The 15,697-nt window shown below is 55.8% G+C and overlaps 6 protein-coding genes across 6 annotated transcripts; 5 read left to right on the top strand and 1 right to left on the bottom strand.

Annotated features, from left to right (window-relative positions):
* Positions 1 to 269: 269 nt before the first annotated feature.
* M421DRAFT_417661 (uncharacterized protein) lies at positions 270 to 1,783 on the top strand (the record flags this gene model as incomplete). The annotated part of the gene is made up of 2 exons (XM_033591551.1): positions 270 to 937; positions 990 to 1,783. Coding segments are annotated over exons 1-2 (1,166 nt in total), but the record flags the coding sequence as incomplete, so codon positions are not given.
* A 162-nt stretch (positions 1,784 to 1,945) lies between these two features.
* On the top strand, positions 1,946 to 3,587 carry M421DRAFT_417660 (acyltransferase-domain-containing protein). The gene is made up of 2 exons (XM_033591550.1): positions 1,946 to 2,787; positions 2,833 to 3,587. The coding sequence occupies exons 1-2, from the start codon at positions 2,423 to 2,425 to the stop codon at positions 3,404 to 3,406; spliced, it is 939 nt and encodes a 312-aa protein (XP_033452172.1). The 5' UTR covers positions 1,946 to 2,422; the 3' UTR covers positions 3,407 to 3,587.
* A 230-nt stretch (positions 3,588 to 3,817) lies between these two features.
* M421DRAFT_417659 (NAD(P)-binding protein) lies at positions 3,818 to 4,996 on the top strand. The gene is made up of 2 exons (XM_033591549.1): positions 3,818 to 3,946; positions 4,013 to 4,996. The coding sequence occupies exons 1-2, from the start codon at positions 3,883 to 3,885 to the stop codon at positions 4,867 to 4,869; spliced, it is 921 nt and encodes a 306-aa protein (XP_033452171.1). The 5' UTR covers positions 3,818 to 3,882; the 3' UTR covers positions 4,870 to 4,996.
* Positions 4,997 to 5,756: 760 nt separating this feature from the next.
* On the top strand, positions 5,757 to 7,551 carry M421DRAFT_417656 (transaldolase 1). Its single transcript, XM_033591548.1, has 4 exons — positions 5,757 to 6,271; positions 6,370 to 6,684; positions 6,737 to 7,120; positions 7,170 to 7,551. The coding sequence occupies exons 1-4, from the start codon at positions 6,233 to 6,235 to the stop codon at positions 7,407 to 7,409; spliced, it is 978 nt and encodes a 325-aa protein (XP_033452170.1). The 5' UTR covers positions 5,757 to 6,232; the 3' UTR covers positions 7,410 to 7,551.
* Positions 7,552 to 7,774: 223 nt separating this feature from the next.
* On the top strand, positions 7,775 to 8,919 carry M421DRAFT_417654 (copper/zinc binding superoxide dismutase). The gene is made up of 4 exons (XM_033591547.1): positions 7,775 to 7,871; positions 8,212 to 8,391; positions 8,467 to 8,618; positions 8,667 to 8,919. The coding sequence occupies exons 1-4, from the start codon at positions 7,859 to 7,861 to the stop codon at positions 8,784 to 8,786; spliced, it is 465 nt and encodes a 154-aa protein (XP_033452169.1). The 5' UTR covers positions 7,775 to 7,858; the 3' UTR covers positions 8,787 to 8,919.
* Positions 8,920 to 9,261: 342 nt separating this feature from the next.
* M421DRAFT_417653 (uncharacterized protein) lies at positions 9,262 to 13,718 on the bottom strand. The gene is made up of 4 exons (XM_033591546.1): positions 13,332 to 13,718; positions 10,278 to 13,273; positions 9,991 to 10,234; positions 9,262 to 9,914 (listed from the first exon to the last, which is right to left on the bottom strand). The coding sequence occupies exons 1-4, from the start codon at positions 13,558 to 13,560 to the stop codon at positions 9,715 to 9,717; spliced, it is 3,669 nt and encodes a 1,222-aa protein (XP_033452168.1). The 5' UTR covers positions 13,561 to 13,718; the 3' UTR covers positions 9,262 to 9,714.
* Positions 13,719 to 15,697: the final 1,979 nt, after the last annotated feature.

The raw sequence follows: 15,697 nt of genomic DNA, 5'->3' as shown, positions 1-15,697 counted from the left end.
GCAGAGCAAGTATCGGTACGTCTGAAGCTGTGACGACCTCCTTCACGGCCCGCGTCTGGCGCGTAGCACAGACCACTTTGCTCAGAATCGTGAGCGCGCATCCAACGCTTCGCGCCACCCAATACTTCCCTTCTGGGGCTTTTGCTTGTTTTGTTTACTCAGTTAATGCGACGAAACCGTACCTTTTTGCACCATGCAAAGATCATCAGCCCAATTTCCACCACACCCTAACCATCTGCTCCGCCAGTATAGCACTGGTCAGGAAGCTCCAGCAGCATCCTGGCGCAGTCGGTAGGATCTTAGTTGCCGTGTGGAAGCCTCAAGACCTGCTTGGCTTGTCTAGCGGGTCCAGCAGCTTATAGTCGCAGGCTGCTGCCTCTGTGCCGGGCACGCGCTGGCTGCTTACGCTTCTACATGCTCTTCATTGTCGCTCACTAGCATTTGAGATCTCTGGCTGGACCAGTGTTATTCGTTTAATACCCAAGGATTTACACCAGACTGTTTAATATCTGTTCCAGACACTCAGAGCAAGCATGCAGCTTCCACGCAGATCAGTCAGAAGCATTCAGGAGCTCCCCAGCATCCATACAGCGTTTCCGGTTCATTACAAACCGGTCAGAACTCACAGCGCCTCGACAGCCTCCAACTCAGCAAGGTCGCCTAGTGTCGAGGATGGGCTTGAAGTAGTCCCCTTGGAGCGCGACAGCATACTTTCCGCGCCTATTGTTAGTGCGTACCTGAACGAGAAAGAAGTGTTCATCAACAAGCAAGAAATACTATGGAAGCCATTGCCGAACATTCCAACTTCGATTTGGAGCCGAGCTTGGGGGAGGATGTCTGTGAAGTACCGCGTGCTCGCGGTCCTGGGCCTACAGGCCCTAGTACTGCTCACGACTGGTATCGTCTTAATGAGTGCAAGCTCCAAGCCTAATAATGAGTACAATATATCCCCAGACTTCAGAGCGAGGCCACGCTGACATGGACACCAGCGACCATGCCGAAGTCCGCAGAACAGGAGGCAACAGCACAAACACAAGTATTGATGCGCCACTTGAACGCGGCACCTTCTTAGTCCCCATTCAATTGCCCCAGCAGCAGAGCTCGACATGTCTGGCTCGAGCAAACGAATCCAGAGCTTGGCAATGCGCCTTCGACATGGATCTCCAGCTCAGTATCCTGCCGTCGCTAAGAGACGACGATACACCTATCATGGTCACGCTCGGCCAGCCATCTACGTCTAATAGGAGTGTACATTGCAGCCAACAAGCCCCGGAGATTGGACCAACAGCGTTGACGACGCTTGCGAGTTCGGACCACGGTCTACAGTATTATTTCTCAGCGACATACGATCGGACTGTGATTCTTCGACAAGAGCAGCTCGGGCAAGATAAATCCACTTCGTCACCTATGCAGGACCAAAACAAACACACAACGTTCCTGCCGGGCACGTCGCTCTGGCGGTGCACGTTCAACGATACACTTCTAGAGGGCTTCATCTACACAGAGAAGGATGCTGGGTCGGTATCAAGCGGAACAAATGCGACAGCGCAGCTCCCGTTCAAGCTAAAGCTCATGGAGCGTATGAATGCTACTGGGGGTTCGCCATACTGCGAGAAGGTGACTGTTGGCCTTGACGGAGAGCTTGAAGACGGCGGTGCGAGCGTGAATCTGACGTTGGCTGATGGTCGTTCGGGATTTGAATCTGTACAAGGTAACTTGGACAATTCATGTCAATGCCAGTGGATCGTTGAATAAATGATATTTGGAATGCAAAAGGAAGGACTCGCTGCTGTGCAAGCTCGCTCGATGCAGTTCGTGCATCAGGGCACGACGTATCGCTGAGTCGCACCCTGCATGTGAAGATACCGGTACATGTGACGCCCTGGATCATCGGCACCAGACCTGACTTGCCAGTCACGCGCAGCGGCAGGAAAGGAAGGCGCTCGACTAGCACTCATCTCATAAAGGGAGAATTCCCCCACAGAATTTCTCACACCCTCGCTCGCAAGCTTCACCATTGCTGTCCAGCTTCGCTTGACGTGTTGAGCTCAACCTCAGGCAGGAAGACGGTACGAATACGGTTGGTTGCGCGCGACCAAGTCAGGGCAACCTTACCGAGACCGGGGACCTCGGCGCCTGTCCATCACGATCCACGGGAAAAAAAGTAAACGGCCCCGCTGCCTGCGGTATCCGCCTAACATCCACGGATGACCTAGTTTGACCAGGAGCTCGAAGCCTCATCGCTCGCAATCCGTATAGTGTGACACCCCCGAGCTTCGTTCCTGCCGCCGTCACCAGTGGCACTGAGCCCGCGGCCCCGACCTGCAGACTACCAACGCACACACGAACCACTGCACTCCGCCAATCGCATGCCAACGACATCGCACCGCACCCCGATACCGCTCGCCTGCCACAATCCAGCATGAGCTGGCTCCTCTACCTCTCCGCCGCCCCCATTGCGACCATCATGCTGCTGCGCGCCCTTGCCCTCGTGCTGCCCGGCCGTCTGGGCCAGCAGGCCAGCTTCGTCGCGTTCAGCATCACCGCATTCCTGATGCTAATCGTGTGCGCGAGCTACGGTGTCTTTGCGTCTATTTTCCTGCGAGCGGTCGGCTATGGCGGGCGCAGCCAGTGGACTGTGGGGAGAGCGTTCAAGTGGACCATGTGGCTGAGCACGGGCATTACGTTCCGCGTCGACGAGGTAGGTGGGCGCGAGGAGGGAGGGAGGAGGGGCGGGAAGGAGGCGCTGGAGACACGGCCGGCGGTGTTTGTGGGCAACCACCAAACGTGAGTCCAATATGCCCATCCTGCGCACTAACTAACACGACACAGCGAGCTCGACGTCCTCATGCTCGGCTGCATGTTCCCGCCCTACTGCTCCGTCACTGCCAAGGCCTCGCTGAAATACGCCCCCTTCTTGGGGCAGTTCATGTCGCTCAGCAAAACCGTCTTCATCGACCGCGCCAACCGCGCCACTGCTCGCGCAGCCTTCGACGGCGCCGCAAAAACAATGCGCAACGATCGCCAGTCCGTCTTCATCTTCCCCGAAGGCACGCGCAGCTACGCGTCAGAGCCCACCCTCCTGCCCTTCAAGAAGGGCGCGTTCCACCTCGCCGTCCAGGCCCAGGTCCCCATTGTCCCCGTCGTGTGCGCGAATTACAGTCATGTGCTCGATATGAAGAGGAAGCTTGTCAGGCCGGGCGTCGTCGATGTTACCATCTTGCCTGCGATTCCAACTAAGGGGTATACCGCGGCAGATGTGGACAGCTTGGTTGAGAGGACACAGAATGCGATGATGGATGAGCTAGTCAGGCTGGCCCATGTTAGTGGTGCAAAGGAGGGAAATGGCGTGCCGGCGGCGACTGGAGTCGAGGGGGCAAGGAAAGAGCTGAGGCAGAGGAATTAGAGAGCCCATCTACGCGATTCGAGGACTGAATGGAGCACGACGAGAGCATAGCTATACGTGGAGAATACAGGCTCCGCATGTATGGAGTTGGCAGGAACAGACGATTCGTGGCGAAACGAGACGAACGATATACCAAACTAGACAAACTTCAATACACAACTTCATACGTACACTTTGCCAAATCAACTAAAGTCTGTATCATAACGCTAAACATGTGATGCCATCGCTGCGCTCGCTACACGCGTCTATATCCCCTGATGTCTCGGTATACAATGTACCGGGCGGGTAGGCATAAGCTACCCCACGATACCCCTCATTCACCAGCACCAAAAGTTACCCAAAGTGGTAATCCGTAGTTGCACCTGTCATATAATATTGAGGGTCGCATACACGCGTGAAAGTAACCATGTGCTGTATATTTTCACCCTCTCGACCCTCATCGAGTTCACACGCTCCCACGACGGACGGACAGCAACATGGCTGCACAAACGGCATTCAACGTCAAGGGCAAGACGGCCATAGTGACGGGCGCAGGCTCAGGTGTGTGCGCACAGCCATTTCGTTTACCTCTGCTCTGGAGGAATCACCATTGCTGATGCAGTCCAGGCATCAACTACTGCTTCGCCAAACTCCTGCTCGAGCACGGCTGCAACGTGCTCATCGCCGACCTCTCGCTGCGCCCGGAAGCGCAGGCGTTAATTGACACCTACACCAGCAGTCCTCGCGCCGTGTTTCAGGAAACCGATGTCACTGACTGGGCCGCGCTGGAACACATGTTCGCCGTCGCTGCCCAGGCGTTCGGCGACATCGACATCGTGTGTCCCGGCGCGGGCATCTACGATCCGCCGTGGAGCAATTTCTGGCACCCACCGGGCTCCCCCACGTCGCGGGACCAGCAGAACGGGGGCCGCTACGCAACGCTCGACATCAACGTAACGCACCCAATCCGGTGCACGCAGCTAGCGATCTCCGCCTTCCTCGCGTCGCAGAAGGCTACGCAGCAGAAGAGCCCGAAGAGAGTGCTAATAGTGTCCTCGATCGCGGGGCAGAACAGCAATCTGCACACGCCCATTTACGTGGCGGCCAAACACGCCATGAACGGCTTCGTGCGCAGCCTCGCTGCGCTCGAACAACAGCTCGGTATCCGCGTCAACGGCGTCGCACCGGGGCTCGTCAGGACGCCGCTGTGGACAGAGCATCCCGAGAAACTGCAGTTCGTGGCGGGCGCGGACGAGTGGGCGAGTCCGAAGGAGGTGGCGGACGCCATGCTCAGGTGTCTTGTCGACGTGAACTTGCCGGGGGGAAGCATCCTGGAGGTCGGAAAGGAGCAGACGAGGTTGGTAGGAGCGCTGATGGATCCGGGGCCGAGTGGGAGAGGGCATACGGTTAGTAGGTTGGAGGAGGCGAACGGGGAGGTTTTTGAGAGGCTTGGGAGTGGGGAGTGGGGGAGGGCGAAATTGTAGTGTTGAGTTGAGATGGTGTTGTCTCGTGCCTGGTTGCCTTCTCTAAGCCTGTTCTTGGAGTCGTTGGTGCTGCGCTGAAGCCGTTGCTCTCCTTTAGGCACTTGTACATTGCCAATTGGGGCATTTGAGGTCTTGTAATCTTAGGACAACCAAATTCCCAATGTCCTTTACTGTTCTCCAGGTAATATTGTAATCCCTAGACTAAGTATGGTTTCCTAGCTTTGGCAACACGCAGTGTTCGTCGTAAATCATGTCCTCTGTGGCTAAACAGGCACTAACAACCATAGCAGGTGGTGGCTCTCAGACCTTTCGTGATTAGTACTATTGGGAGCAGGGCTCTGAGCTCTTTGTCGTTAGTATGCTGGCTGGTGTTAGTGTTAGAGTTGAAACTGCTTGTCTCAATAGATTCAAGCCCGCTGTTTAGAGCATATCCAGTCTGCTGTTCAGATATCATGCAGCCTGCGGTTGAGATCAATGCATGGCGGTGAGCCGTTCGCCGACATCTCCGGTGTGGGTGGGATGTCAATGCAGGGCCGCAGAGCAACCACGGTTCGCGAGGCACCTGATGGCTTTAGAGACCGTATTCTAGAACGAGGCCACGATAAGCTGCGGTGAGGGAAATTAGGACCAGGTGGTTGTTATGGCGAGCTCACATTATTGACGCGGTGGTTTCTCCGGCTGCCGCGGAAACATGCAGGGTCGCTCAAAGGCCGCAGCACGAGTCCGTGGCAGCCGGGCTTTGAATTGACTGGCTCGGCTGACAGTGGTCCGACGCGTGGAATTTTTCCTCAAGTGTCACGATGTTGAGCCGGTGGAATTCGTTGGAACATGGAACGAAGGTCGCAGCAGGTTCTGCTGAGAGCGGAAAGGGGGGCACGGCGGACCGCAGTGGATGCTCGACGCCGGCGTGTGTCGCCCATCGAGCGCGCGCGGAGCCATCAGAGTTGCTGAGGATTGCATCATACCGGCGATGAGTAAGGATTTCGCACAGCTCGAGCCCCTCGCTGACAGGCCCAGCGGCCATGGAACGGCGAACGAAGCCACCACAGTGGACAGCCCTATGCCGCCCGGGACCGCTTACCGCGAGCAATTAGCACGATGATTGATGCAAAGGCAAAGAGCGGGCCTATCAGCCCATGTCGCGCCAGTTGCTAGCCAGCTGTTCTTCCGGCCGCCGTCGCGGTTGCCACGCTTGTGACGCAGCAACCTTTTATGTAGCGGGGCTCTCTGGAGGCCGACCGATTGAAAGCTGATCGACCACCGCAGCTGCTCCCAACAAACAAAACCCTTTCTTCCTCTCCTCACTGCGATACCCAGAGTTCCCCTCCTCTACCTCAACCCACATTCACCCATATTAATTACCATGTCTTCCTCCCTTGATCAATTGAAGGCCACTGGCACCGTAGGTAACCCCACTAGAGCTCGCTGGACCCCCACGGCAGCTGCAGCAGCGCGACCACACTGCGACGATTGCAAGTTTGGGAGCTAACAGACCCTTAGACCGTCGTCTGCGACTCTGGTGACTTTGCGACCATCGACAAGTACAAGCCCCAGGATGCCACCACCAACCCCTCCCTGATTCTCGCGGCCTCCAAGAAGCCCGAGTACGCAAAGCTGATCGATGCTGCCGTTGCGTGGGGCAAGAACCACGGCGACAACATCGAGGACCAGGTCGATGCCACACTCGACAACCTCCTCGTCCAGTTCGGCAAGGAGATCCTGAACGTCGTCCCCGGCAAGGTCTCTACTGAAGTCGACGCCCGCTTCTCTTTCGACACAAAGGCCTCCGTCAACAAGGCCCTACGCATCATTGACGTGAGTGAAACCGAATTGAATACGCCAAAGTTATAGAGCTGACATTTTCCAGCTGTACAAGGAGCAGGGCATTGGAAAGGAGCGCATTCTCATCAAGATCGCCTCGACATGGGAGGGTATCAAGGCTGCCGAGATCCTCCAGCGGGACCACGGCATCAACACCAACCTGACCCTCATGTTCTCTCTTGTCCAGGCCATCGCTGCCGCCGAAGCCGGCGCTTTCCTTATCTCTCCCTTTGTTGGTCGCATCCTTGACTGGTACAAGGCTGCCACCAAGAAGGATTACACCAAGGAGGAGGACCCCGGTGTCCAGTCCGTTGGCAGCATCTACAACTACTACAAGAAGTTCGGTTACAAGACCATCGTCATGGGCGCCTCTTTCCGCTCAGTCGGCGAGGTTACTGAGCTCGCTGGCTGCGACTACCTCACCATTGCTGTAAGTTGATTGCGACCGGCTTCGCAACTCACTCACTGACGCATTTCAGCCCAACCTCCTCGAGCAGCTCTACAACTCCACAGACTCCGTTCCCAAGAAGCTCGATGCTTCCAACGCCAGCTCGCTCGATATCGAGAGGAAGAGCTACATCAACGACGAGGCTGCCTTCCGCTTCTACTTCAACGAGGACCAGATGGCTACCGAGAAGCTCCGTGAGGGAATCTCGAAATTCGCTGCTGATGCCGTCACTCTCAAGGATATTCTCCGCAAGAAGATCCAGGAGTCGTAGAGGTGTAGTCTGACATCGGTCGTTTTCTTTGACTAGTTATGAAGGCATGAATTTTACGGTTTGGGATCAGCTTGCATCACCACACTCATACAGCTGCTTGGTACTGCGATATATTAAAAATAGAAAGAGATGAAATTGCCATATCTTCGTTCCATGTCATGAATCGTGAGGCTGCTCATGAAGGTGAAATTCTGATAGGCTGGCCACGGTCAGCGACGTGCAGACAGATTAATCATTCGTCGGCCCAGACGCTTCGGGTGTCGGCCGGCTACACTTCAAGAGCGAGCTCCAGGGTGGGGCTGACGCAATAAGCCCCGCAGCATTAGTAGAGGATAACAGCCGTGAGAAGGTCCAGTTCTCCCACTCCTACACTCACAACGAACACTTCAGACGTCAATTCACGCTTCAATTCATCCCAAATTTATCACCAAATATACAAAACCGCCAAAATGGTCAAGGCTGGTACGTCTCTTGCCCTTTGTAGCTCAGGCTTGCCTTGTTGCAGGAAGGTGGGGTAGCGGGTGCGCTGGATTGAGCACATTGTGTCCTTGAGCGAACTTTTCTGGCCCTCAGGACACTGTGAACCCTCATTCAATTGGACGCTCTGAGAGCTGTCTGAGGACCTTGCTGACCACTACACTGCGTGGCTCGCTGCTTGTCCATGTTGCAGATCTCCAATCAGCTCCGCTCTTCCCAGACACCCTGATGGCTCCTTCACGCCTCACCACGCGGGAAGCGGGTAGAGCCGAGACGGGAGCATTATCTCCCCTGCTTAGAACGACAAGCTGACGCATGTCTCTAGTCGCTGTCCTTCGTGGAGACTCCAACATCAAGGGAACCGTTACCTTCGAGCAGGCCGACGAGAACTCGCCGACCACCGTCTCATGGGACATCACTGGCCACGACGCCAACGCCGAGCGTGGCATGCACGTCCACGCCTTCGGCGACAACACTAACGGCTGCACTTCTGCCGGACCCCACTGTGAGTCCTGAGGAACCCGACTCGCCGCACACATAATGCTGTGGCGATAGCCAAACACGAGCTGACAATCGCCAGTCAACCCTCACAACAAGACCCACGGTGCCCCCAGCGACGAGGAGCGCCACGTCGGTGACCTCGGCAACTTCAAGACTGATGGCCAGGGCAACGCCCAGGGCAGCGTCCAGGACAAGCTGATCAAGCTCATTGGCTCTGAGAGCGTCATCGGCGTACGTCACCTCCCTCTCTCACACAGACAAGCAAACTGACTTCCACAGCGCACCATTGTTGTCCATGCCGGCACCGACGACCTCGGCAAGGGCGGACACGAGGAGTCCAAGAAGACCGGTAACGCTGGTGCCCGCCCTGCTTGCGGTGTCATCGGTATCTCCAACTAGATGCATCAGAGCGCACTCTGGTCGAGAATTACTGAGCACGGCTTTTAAGCACGACTCGTAGGTTGAGGCTTGATAATTGAACGATGTAGCAAAGAAATACCTTATCGAATACGCCCAGTATTGCTTGCACGAGTTGCGATGTTCTGTGAGACTTCTTGTGTCATCCGTGCCTTCCCGACGGTCATGTAGTCTGCATCTTGTGAAAGAATGGCCTTGACTATTTTAGAATATCGTGTTGGGCGCCGTCTTAATTGCAAAGAGTCAGGCTTTGCGAAACAAGTGTGCCTGGCCATTGGCAAGGGCTCTGTGTTTGTGGAACCGCAAGACATGCTGTTGCCGTGGCGTAGTCATTTAGGATTGAGAGGTGGAAGGGGTTTTTGACCCCACGCTTTGGCCTTTGGTACGTGAGATGGCGGGCACTCTCCAGAGACCACGCTCAATACACAGTGCGATGATGTGGGGGCAGCAAATCTTGTTCAAGTACCAGATGTATTTCTTTATCTACCTAGCCGAAGCCCGCCGCGGCCGCCGCGATCCCGTAGCTCTCATTTCGTCTCACGTTGAGATGACCAAATCTCTTGGACTAGACGGCTGAGGCTGACAGTCGAGTGGCCTTGTCAAGATGCCAGGGGTAGCAGGAACGGCATTGGTGGCTTTTGCGGTATTCAAATCACATACGAGAGCTCCCAATGCCTGGGCCCTAAGCGAGACCGAACTCCGTCCCAATGCATAGGGTATCGATGCTTACGGTCCAAAAGACATGCGCCTTGCGCCATTCGGACATTTACTGGGGCCGGCGACTGTTGAAAGCCAATCGCTTGATTGGCTATGTATGTAGGAAAGCGGATGGGGAGCAATGTACTGTAAAGTTAAAGTCAATGGCAGAGTATGGACAACCGGGTCAATACTCTGCACGTGGTCTACAATCTCACAGGTTGACAACCCGAGTGTCGTCGTTCAGGAACTGCCGACGATATTTGGCGATCTCTCGCGCAATGCCGTTAGGGTCCTTGATGTTCCTTTGGCGGAGATCCTTCAAAACGCTGCGCAAACCGTCGTTCCACTGCTGCTTTTCTTCTTGCGTCTTGCCAGGATTGGCGGTTCCGAGCTGGAGGAGGAGCTTCTCACCTGAAGGACAGAAGTCAGTCTGCGTACAAGGGAGGGGCTGGACAAACGTGAGTATGAGACCCTCCGTAACACGCACCAGTAATACCCATGCCCCGGAAATGCTGGTTGGGGCACTCGGGGTCGTTGCAAGATCCGCCTGCAGATTCAAAGGGACACAAAAGCTTCTCAGCGTCGATCTGGTGGCTAAAGGTCATGGACAAGAAGCCGCCATCGACATCTTGCAAATACTGGGGGTGGTAACGATAAGACTTGAACATGCGAAGGGGGCTCTGATAGGGAGTGAAGCGAGGTGGCTCAGACTCTTCCTCAGCGACGGGTACCTGATGATGTCAGCGTAATCATTGAGATTGGCAGTAAACTCACATCTTCGATGTGCCTAGTAGCTGGTACAGTCGCCACAGAAGTTTCTAGCTGCAGCTCAGGCGCTAAATCGTCAGCAATATTATCATCTTGTGAGGCCGCACGTGTCTGCGACTCCGGGCCTCCGAGCTCTGACTGTGTTTCTTCATCTGATTCCGAGTCTGAATCATCTGACTCCTCCTCCGAAGAAGTGGCAATGTCCATGGCCCCATCGTCTGCGTCACCTGGAGACGAAGCCTCGGGTACAACGGTCTCAGCTTGTGCGATCTCGGCTGCGGGTCCGCCTTCGGTCATCTCTTCATTGACATCTGGCGGCTCATAAGCCTCCTCGTCTTCGGTTGATACCTGAGATTGCCCAATAGATTGCGGTTGCTCGACTTGCAATTCTGGTGGTGGACCTTGGTGTGGTGAAGAGACAGGATCAGGATCGTTGATAGGAGGTGCCTTGGCGATCGGTTCTCCGATGACAGGCTCTTCCACGATATCTTCTTCTGGTTCGTATTCCTCCTCATCTTCCCCTTCGGACGACTCCGACATCTCGACCTCGCCTTCCTCAGACGGCGACGGAGCACTCATGACAGCCTGTTCAGCCTGAGGCTTAGGCACTTCCGCTCCAGCGGCTTTAACGTTCACACCGCTCTCGCTCAGCGGTGGCGGTGAGTAGAAGTCTTCGTCATCGTCCATAGGGGTAGCTGACGCGCGATCGTTTCTGGCAGCGACCCTATCTGGTCCCTCGGGCGGCTCACGGTAGCTTGCTGTCGATTGTAGATTGCTGACCGGATTTGCGCACTGCTCTTGCACAGGCTGCTGCGCAACCCGCACATTAGTAGAGGCAGATGCTTGAGATGCAGCCCGTCCAAGCCCAGGGAGAAGTCCGTATTGTAATGGAGTGGGCTGACTACTGTTTGATGGCGCAGTATGCGTCGTGGACATCTCACTGCCCTGATCAGCTCCTGTCTCGGCAGATGCTGTGATCGGAGCACCGGGCTCTTCACCCAAAGGCAGCGCTGACGGAAGCAGATCGGTCTGCGGAGCAGCCTCATTCTCAGGTGAGATAGCACGCTCAATCTCATTCTTTGTCGCCCGCATATCAGCATGCGACATGCCTTCAGTGTCTATGCCAAGGTCTTCCAGCTCTTTGGTCAATCGCTGCTTATCTTGCATGATCCGCTCGTTGTTTGCCTTCAGTCGCTCCAGGTCTTTCGCAAGTCGTGCCATTTCTGCTTCATTGCTGGCGATCTCATCGTCAAGAGTAGGCAACTGCTCTTGGATCTCTGTTCGACGGCGCCGCTTCCTGTCTCGCGAGTAGCCAGTTGCAGGTGCAGCTGCCTCTTGCGTGCGGGCAAGAGGTGTCAGTTGAGCTTGCTTTGAAGGCGTTCCTTGCTGTAAAGTGGTTGCAGCGGATGCAGCTTCTGCGGCTTCCTTGATCCTCTTTTGTTCTGCGAGTTTCTTCTTAAGTGTCAACTTGAGAGCCGCGAGCTCCTGCTCCTTGGTGCTGAGCTCCCCAGTACGCGCTAGGGTTGCAGGCGTTTGCGGACCAGGTGTGCTCATTGCAGATGCTGCAGCAGGGACGGGATATTGACGGGGAGTAAATCCGGGTATAGAGGTAGGAGCCTGTCGAATAGCAGTCGAAGTCGATGACCCCTGATCTTCATCGATGTCCATGTCGCTACCATTGGATTCATCGTCGCTCACTTCGATGATCATGGAATCTTCGTTGTGTGGGTGTGGGGATTGGCCGAATTGACGATTGTAGGGCATCACCGACCCTGGAGGTGTGGACACAGAAGTGTCTGAGGGTGCCGGGCGCTTTTGCGGCACGGCTTGCGGTTGACTTGATGGCGTCGAGGCTCCGTTGCCCGAACTCGAACGGCCGTGCATGAATAGACCAGGTATGTTCGAAAAGCTCGGGGCTGGCGTCTGTGGGGCTGGAGCGTTCGCACTAGGCGCAGGAGGCAGCTGCGGTGATTGTGACAGCCCAGACTTCTGTGTGGCGGCCTGCTTGCTCTGCGCCTTGAGTGCTTCCAGTCGCTGCTTAATCAGCTCCGTCTGGCGTGCCTTCTGCTCGTCCGTGACCTGTGACTTTCGTGTCGGTGTCATAGTCGCCTGCGGTGTGCCGTTTTCCGGAGCAGGCGACACGGCGGTCGCGGGCGGTGACTTTTGAGAAGGACTTGCCTTGGCTGGACCGGTCTGTCTAGCCAGTTTAGCCGCCTGCAGGCGTGCAAGATAATCCTTTCGGTCCACCGGTGACGCCGCAGCGCTCGCAGCAGATGCGGCAGCAATGTTGGTAGAAACAGAAGACACCGCCTTTGGCTGGGTCTCTGCCGATGGATTCGCAGCTGCACCATTGGTCTTGGGCAGTGGGATAGGCTCTGGCTCAGACGGCAGATTCATACTGCGATACATGCTCCTGAGAAGCTCGACATCAATATTCTCCTTGGCTAAAGCATGGTAGCCGACATTGTTGGCGTTCAAAAGCCGAATGAACTGCTTCGCCTCCTCGCGCTGTAGCTGCACCTGGTCTACCTCACTCAAAATTACACTTTGCTGTGGCGCAACTTTTGGTACAGAGACTTGTGGCGTTTTCTGACCAAGAGAGGGCCTGTCTGGATTGTAAGTCTCCTCTGCACGAGAGGACGTGGCTGCGGGCTGAGGTGCAGAGCGCGGCGGCTCTGGGTACCTATGGCGCATGGCGATACCTGCTGGCATTCTTGAACTGGCCTCAGCGTCACTGACCTCGCCATCCTCTCTGTCACTGTCCATCACTTCCTGTAAGCGTTCGACCGAAGCAGCAGAAGCAAATGCAGCTGCTGGTTGGGGTCTCAATTGCGGTGGAAATGGCGAGAATGCAACCGGTGTCGCTGGCGCTTGCGGCGTATGAGGGTGCGAGGGCGGCGGGAAGCTGATGCCAGGTAGCGGTGGAGGTACCATGCCAGCTTGCATGCTGGTCTGCATCATCTGCAGCCACTCGGTGGGTATTTGCGGAGGCCAGCTTAAACCTGCGTTGGGTTTAGGATATAGGAGGCATGCTGTAGTACACCGCACCGTTTCACTCACCAGCAGAAGGGAACGGGGGCAAGCTGTTCAGATTCTCAGCATGGCCGGGTTGGGGCGCGTACGGTTGTGAAGGAAACTGTTGGAGGCCGGGCACATTCCAGCCAGGCGGTGGTGGAGGGGCATGTTGCGGCTGCCCATCTTGATGCGTGCTGTTGGGTGGCTGCTGCATCTGTGGGAATGGAAAGGGAAAGGGTATTCCGGCTGGAGGGTAGTTGCTGTTGTCGGCCATGGTGGAAGGAGCGCAACGCGTCGAGGGAAGGAGCTGTGCGCGCACTTCAGCGCATCGAAGAGAAAGGCGTTTCTTCGACGATAGAATTAGACCGTAATGGGACGCGCCTCGTCAAATGGATGCGCCTTCACTTTGCGCTGCGGGGTGGCTGGTGCTCGTGTCCGCAAGTGAGAACTGCTGGAGGCTATCGGTGATGGCCAAAATCGAAAGCCGCGGCGAAAAGGTCACGTGCAAATATACGCGCTCTGGCGATGGCGATCTCGATTCTCGACTGCGCTGGCGTCTCGCGTTGCCAGGGTAATGTTTACGAGGCGATCAACAGCGAGCCGCCCGCCCGCGCGCATGCACGCCTCTCCGCAAATCTACTTTGTATTACCTGGGACTCGATTCACCCTGTACGGCGCGTTGCTGCATCATTGTACATAGTTTCTAATAGTCTGCGACTTTTCGTTGACGCAGACATCCAGCTAATCACACCGCATCCACCGCATTCCCCGCATAATGCACGACATCGACGTGGAAAAGTAGACTCGACGCACCTGCCACAATCACCATGAGCGCACCTGCTCCAAATGGTCCATCACGCGTGCGGAACAGTCCGTTCGCCAGAGCGAACTCAGCGACACCGTCGCCGGGCCCGACACCGCGCCCGCTCTCCATCACCGAAGCGCCACAGTCCGAGTTCAAGATGGCGCACGCGCGGCATCAGTCTCTCACACATCTGAGTAGCCCGCCGCTCAGTCGGAGCGAATCGCGGCTACGCTCGAACTCGAATCGTAACAGCATACCCATCGGAACATTCGCACCGCAGTTCATCTCAGAAGATACGCCAGACATCGCAAAACCAGGGGGCATCGTAGAGGGCGAGAACGACTTCTCTGGCAAGCGCTATGTCTGGCTGCACGACCCCAAGAACGCTTTCGCCCGGGGATGGGTGGTCGAAGAGCTTGTCGGCGGGAAGCTGCTGGTGCAGTGTGACGATGGCACTCAACAGGAAGTCGAAGAAGATGCCGTCGACAAAGTCAACCCAGCCAAGTTCGATAAAGCTGGCGACATGGCCGAGTTGACACATCTAAACGAGCCTTCCGTCATCCACAACCTGCACATGCGTTACCAGGCAGATCTGATCTATGTGAGTTGGACGTGCGGCCCTTGATGGGTGTATACTAATAAGCGTCAGACATATTCAGGATTGTTCTTGGTCACAGTGAACCCTTACTGCCCGCTACCTATCTACTCGCGAGACTACATCAACATGTACCGGGGGCGAGGGCGAGAGGAGACGAAGCCGCATATTTTTGCCATGGCCGACGAGGCTTTTAGGAACCTGGTGGATGAAGGCACAAACCAGAGTATCCTTGTCACGTAAGGTCATTGAATTGCAACTACGTGGACACGAGACTAACAAAAACCAGCGGAGAGTCTGGAGCTGGAAAGACTGAGAACACCAAGAAAGTCATCCAGTATCTGGCAGCCGTCGCCAACTCTGACACACCGCGAGCGAAGTCCGGCGCGAAGAACCTCACGAATCTCTCCGAGCAAATCCTGCGAGCCAACCCTATCCTTGAAGCCTTCGGTAACGCGCAAACCGTCCGTAATAATAACTCCTCGCGATTTGGAAAGTTCATTCGCATCGAGTTCACACGGACAGGCCAGATCGCTGGTGCTTACATCGACTGGTACCTTCTCGAAAAGTCGAGGGTGGTCAGACTGAACGGAAATGAGCGCAACTACCACATCTTCTATCAATTGCTGCGTGGAGCAGATCCGGCGATGAAGCAGGACTTTTTGCTGGACTCTAAAGACGTTGAAGACTTCGACTACACCAAGCACGGGAACGACGCCATCTCCGGCGTCTCGGACCGCGAGGAGTGGAACACACTGATAGAGGCTTTCCACGTCATGAAGTTCACAGACAAGGAGCAGGCTGGCATTCTTCGAACCATCGCTGCTGTGCTCCACCTGGGTAACATCAAGGCGATCAAAGAAAGCCGGAGAGCAGATCAGGCAACATTAGACCCCAAAGCCGAGGCACAGGCCCGGAAAGTATGCCAATTGCTTGGAGTTTCTGCCGACGACTTCATGAAGGCACTGCTGCATCCTCGAGTCAAGGCCGGTCGTGAGTGGGTCGAAAAAG

This window comes from Didymella exigua (assembly GCF_010094145.1).
Source record: "Didymella exigua CBS 183.55 unplaced genomic scaffold M421scaffold_5, whole genome shotgun sequence".
Classification (NCBI taxonomy): Eukaryota; Fungi; Ascomycota; class Dothideomycetes; order Pleosporales; family Didymellaceae; genus Didymella; species Didymella exigua.
This window is presented reverse-complemented; position numbering and strand designations above follow the sequence as displayed.

Bases quoted from the DNA above. Each gene is read 5' to 3' on its own strand.
- M421DRAFT_417656 (XM_033591548.1), top strand. From the start codon at position 6,233: ATGTCTTCCTCCCTTGATCAATTGAAGGCCACTGGCACC. The intron at 6,272-6,369 runs GTAGGTAACCCC...ACAGACCCTTAG, and splicing joins AATTGAAGGCCACTGGCACC to ACCGTCGTCTGCGACTCTGG. The intron at 7,121-7,169 runs GTAAGTTGATTG...GACGCATTTCAG, and splicing joins GCGACTACCTCACCATTGCT to CCCAACCTCCTCGAGCAGCT.
- M421DRAFT_417659 (XM_033591549.1), top strand. From the start codon at position 3,883: ATGGCTGCACAAACGGCATTCAACGTCAAGGGCAAGACGGCCATAGTG. The intron at 3,947-4,012 runs GTGTGTGCGCAC...GATGCAGTCCAG, and splicing joins AGTGACGGGCGCAGGCTCAG to GCATCAACTACTGCTTCGCC.
- M421DRAFT_417660 (XM_033591550.1), top strand. From the start codon at position 2,423: ATGAGCTGGCTCCTCTACCTCTCCGCCGCCCCCATTGCGACCATCATG. The intron at 2,788-2,832 runs GTGAGTCCAATA...AACACGACACAG, and splicing joins TTTGTGGGCAACCACCAAAC to CGAGCTCGACGTCCTCATGC.
- M421DRAFT_417653 (XM_033591546.1), bottom strand. From the start codon at position 13,560: ATGGCCGACAACAGCAACTACCCTCCAGCCGGAATACCCTTTCCCTTT. The intron at 13,274-13,331 runs GTGAGTGAAACG...AACCCAACGCAG, and splicing joins GCCCCCGTTCCCTTCTGCTG to GTTTAAGCTGGCCTCCGCAA. The intron at 9,915-9,990 runs GTGCGTGTTACG...TCTGTCCTTCAG, and splicing joins CCGGGGCATGGGTATTACTG to GTGAGAAGCTCCTCCTCCAG.
- M421DRAFT_417654 (XM_033591547.1), top strand. The intron at 8,392-8,466 runs GTGAGTCCTGAG...GACAATCGCCAG, and splicing joins CACTTCTGCCGGACCCCACT to TCAACCCTCACAACAAGACC. The intron at 8,619-8,666 runs GTACGTCACCTC...TGACTTCCACAG, and splicing joins GCTCTGAGAGCGTCATCGGC to CGCACCATTGTTGTCCATGC.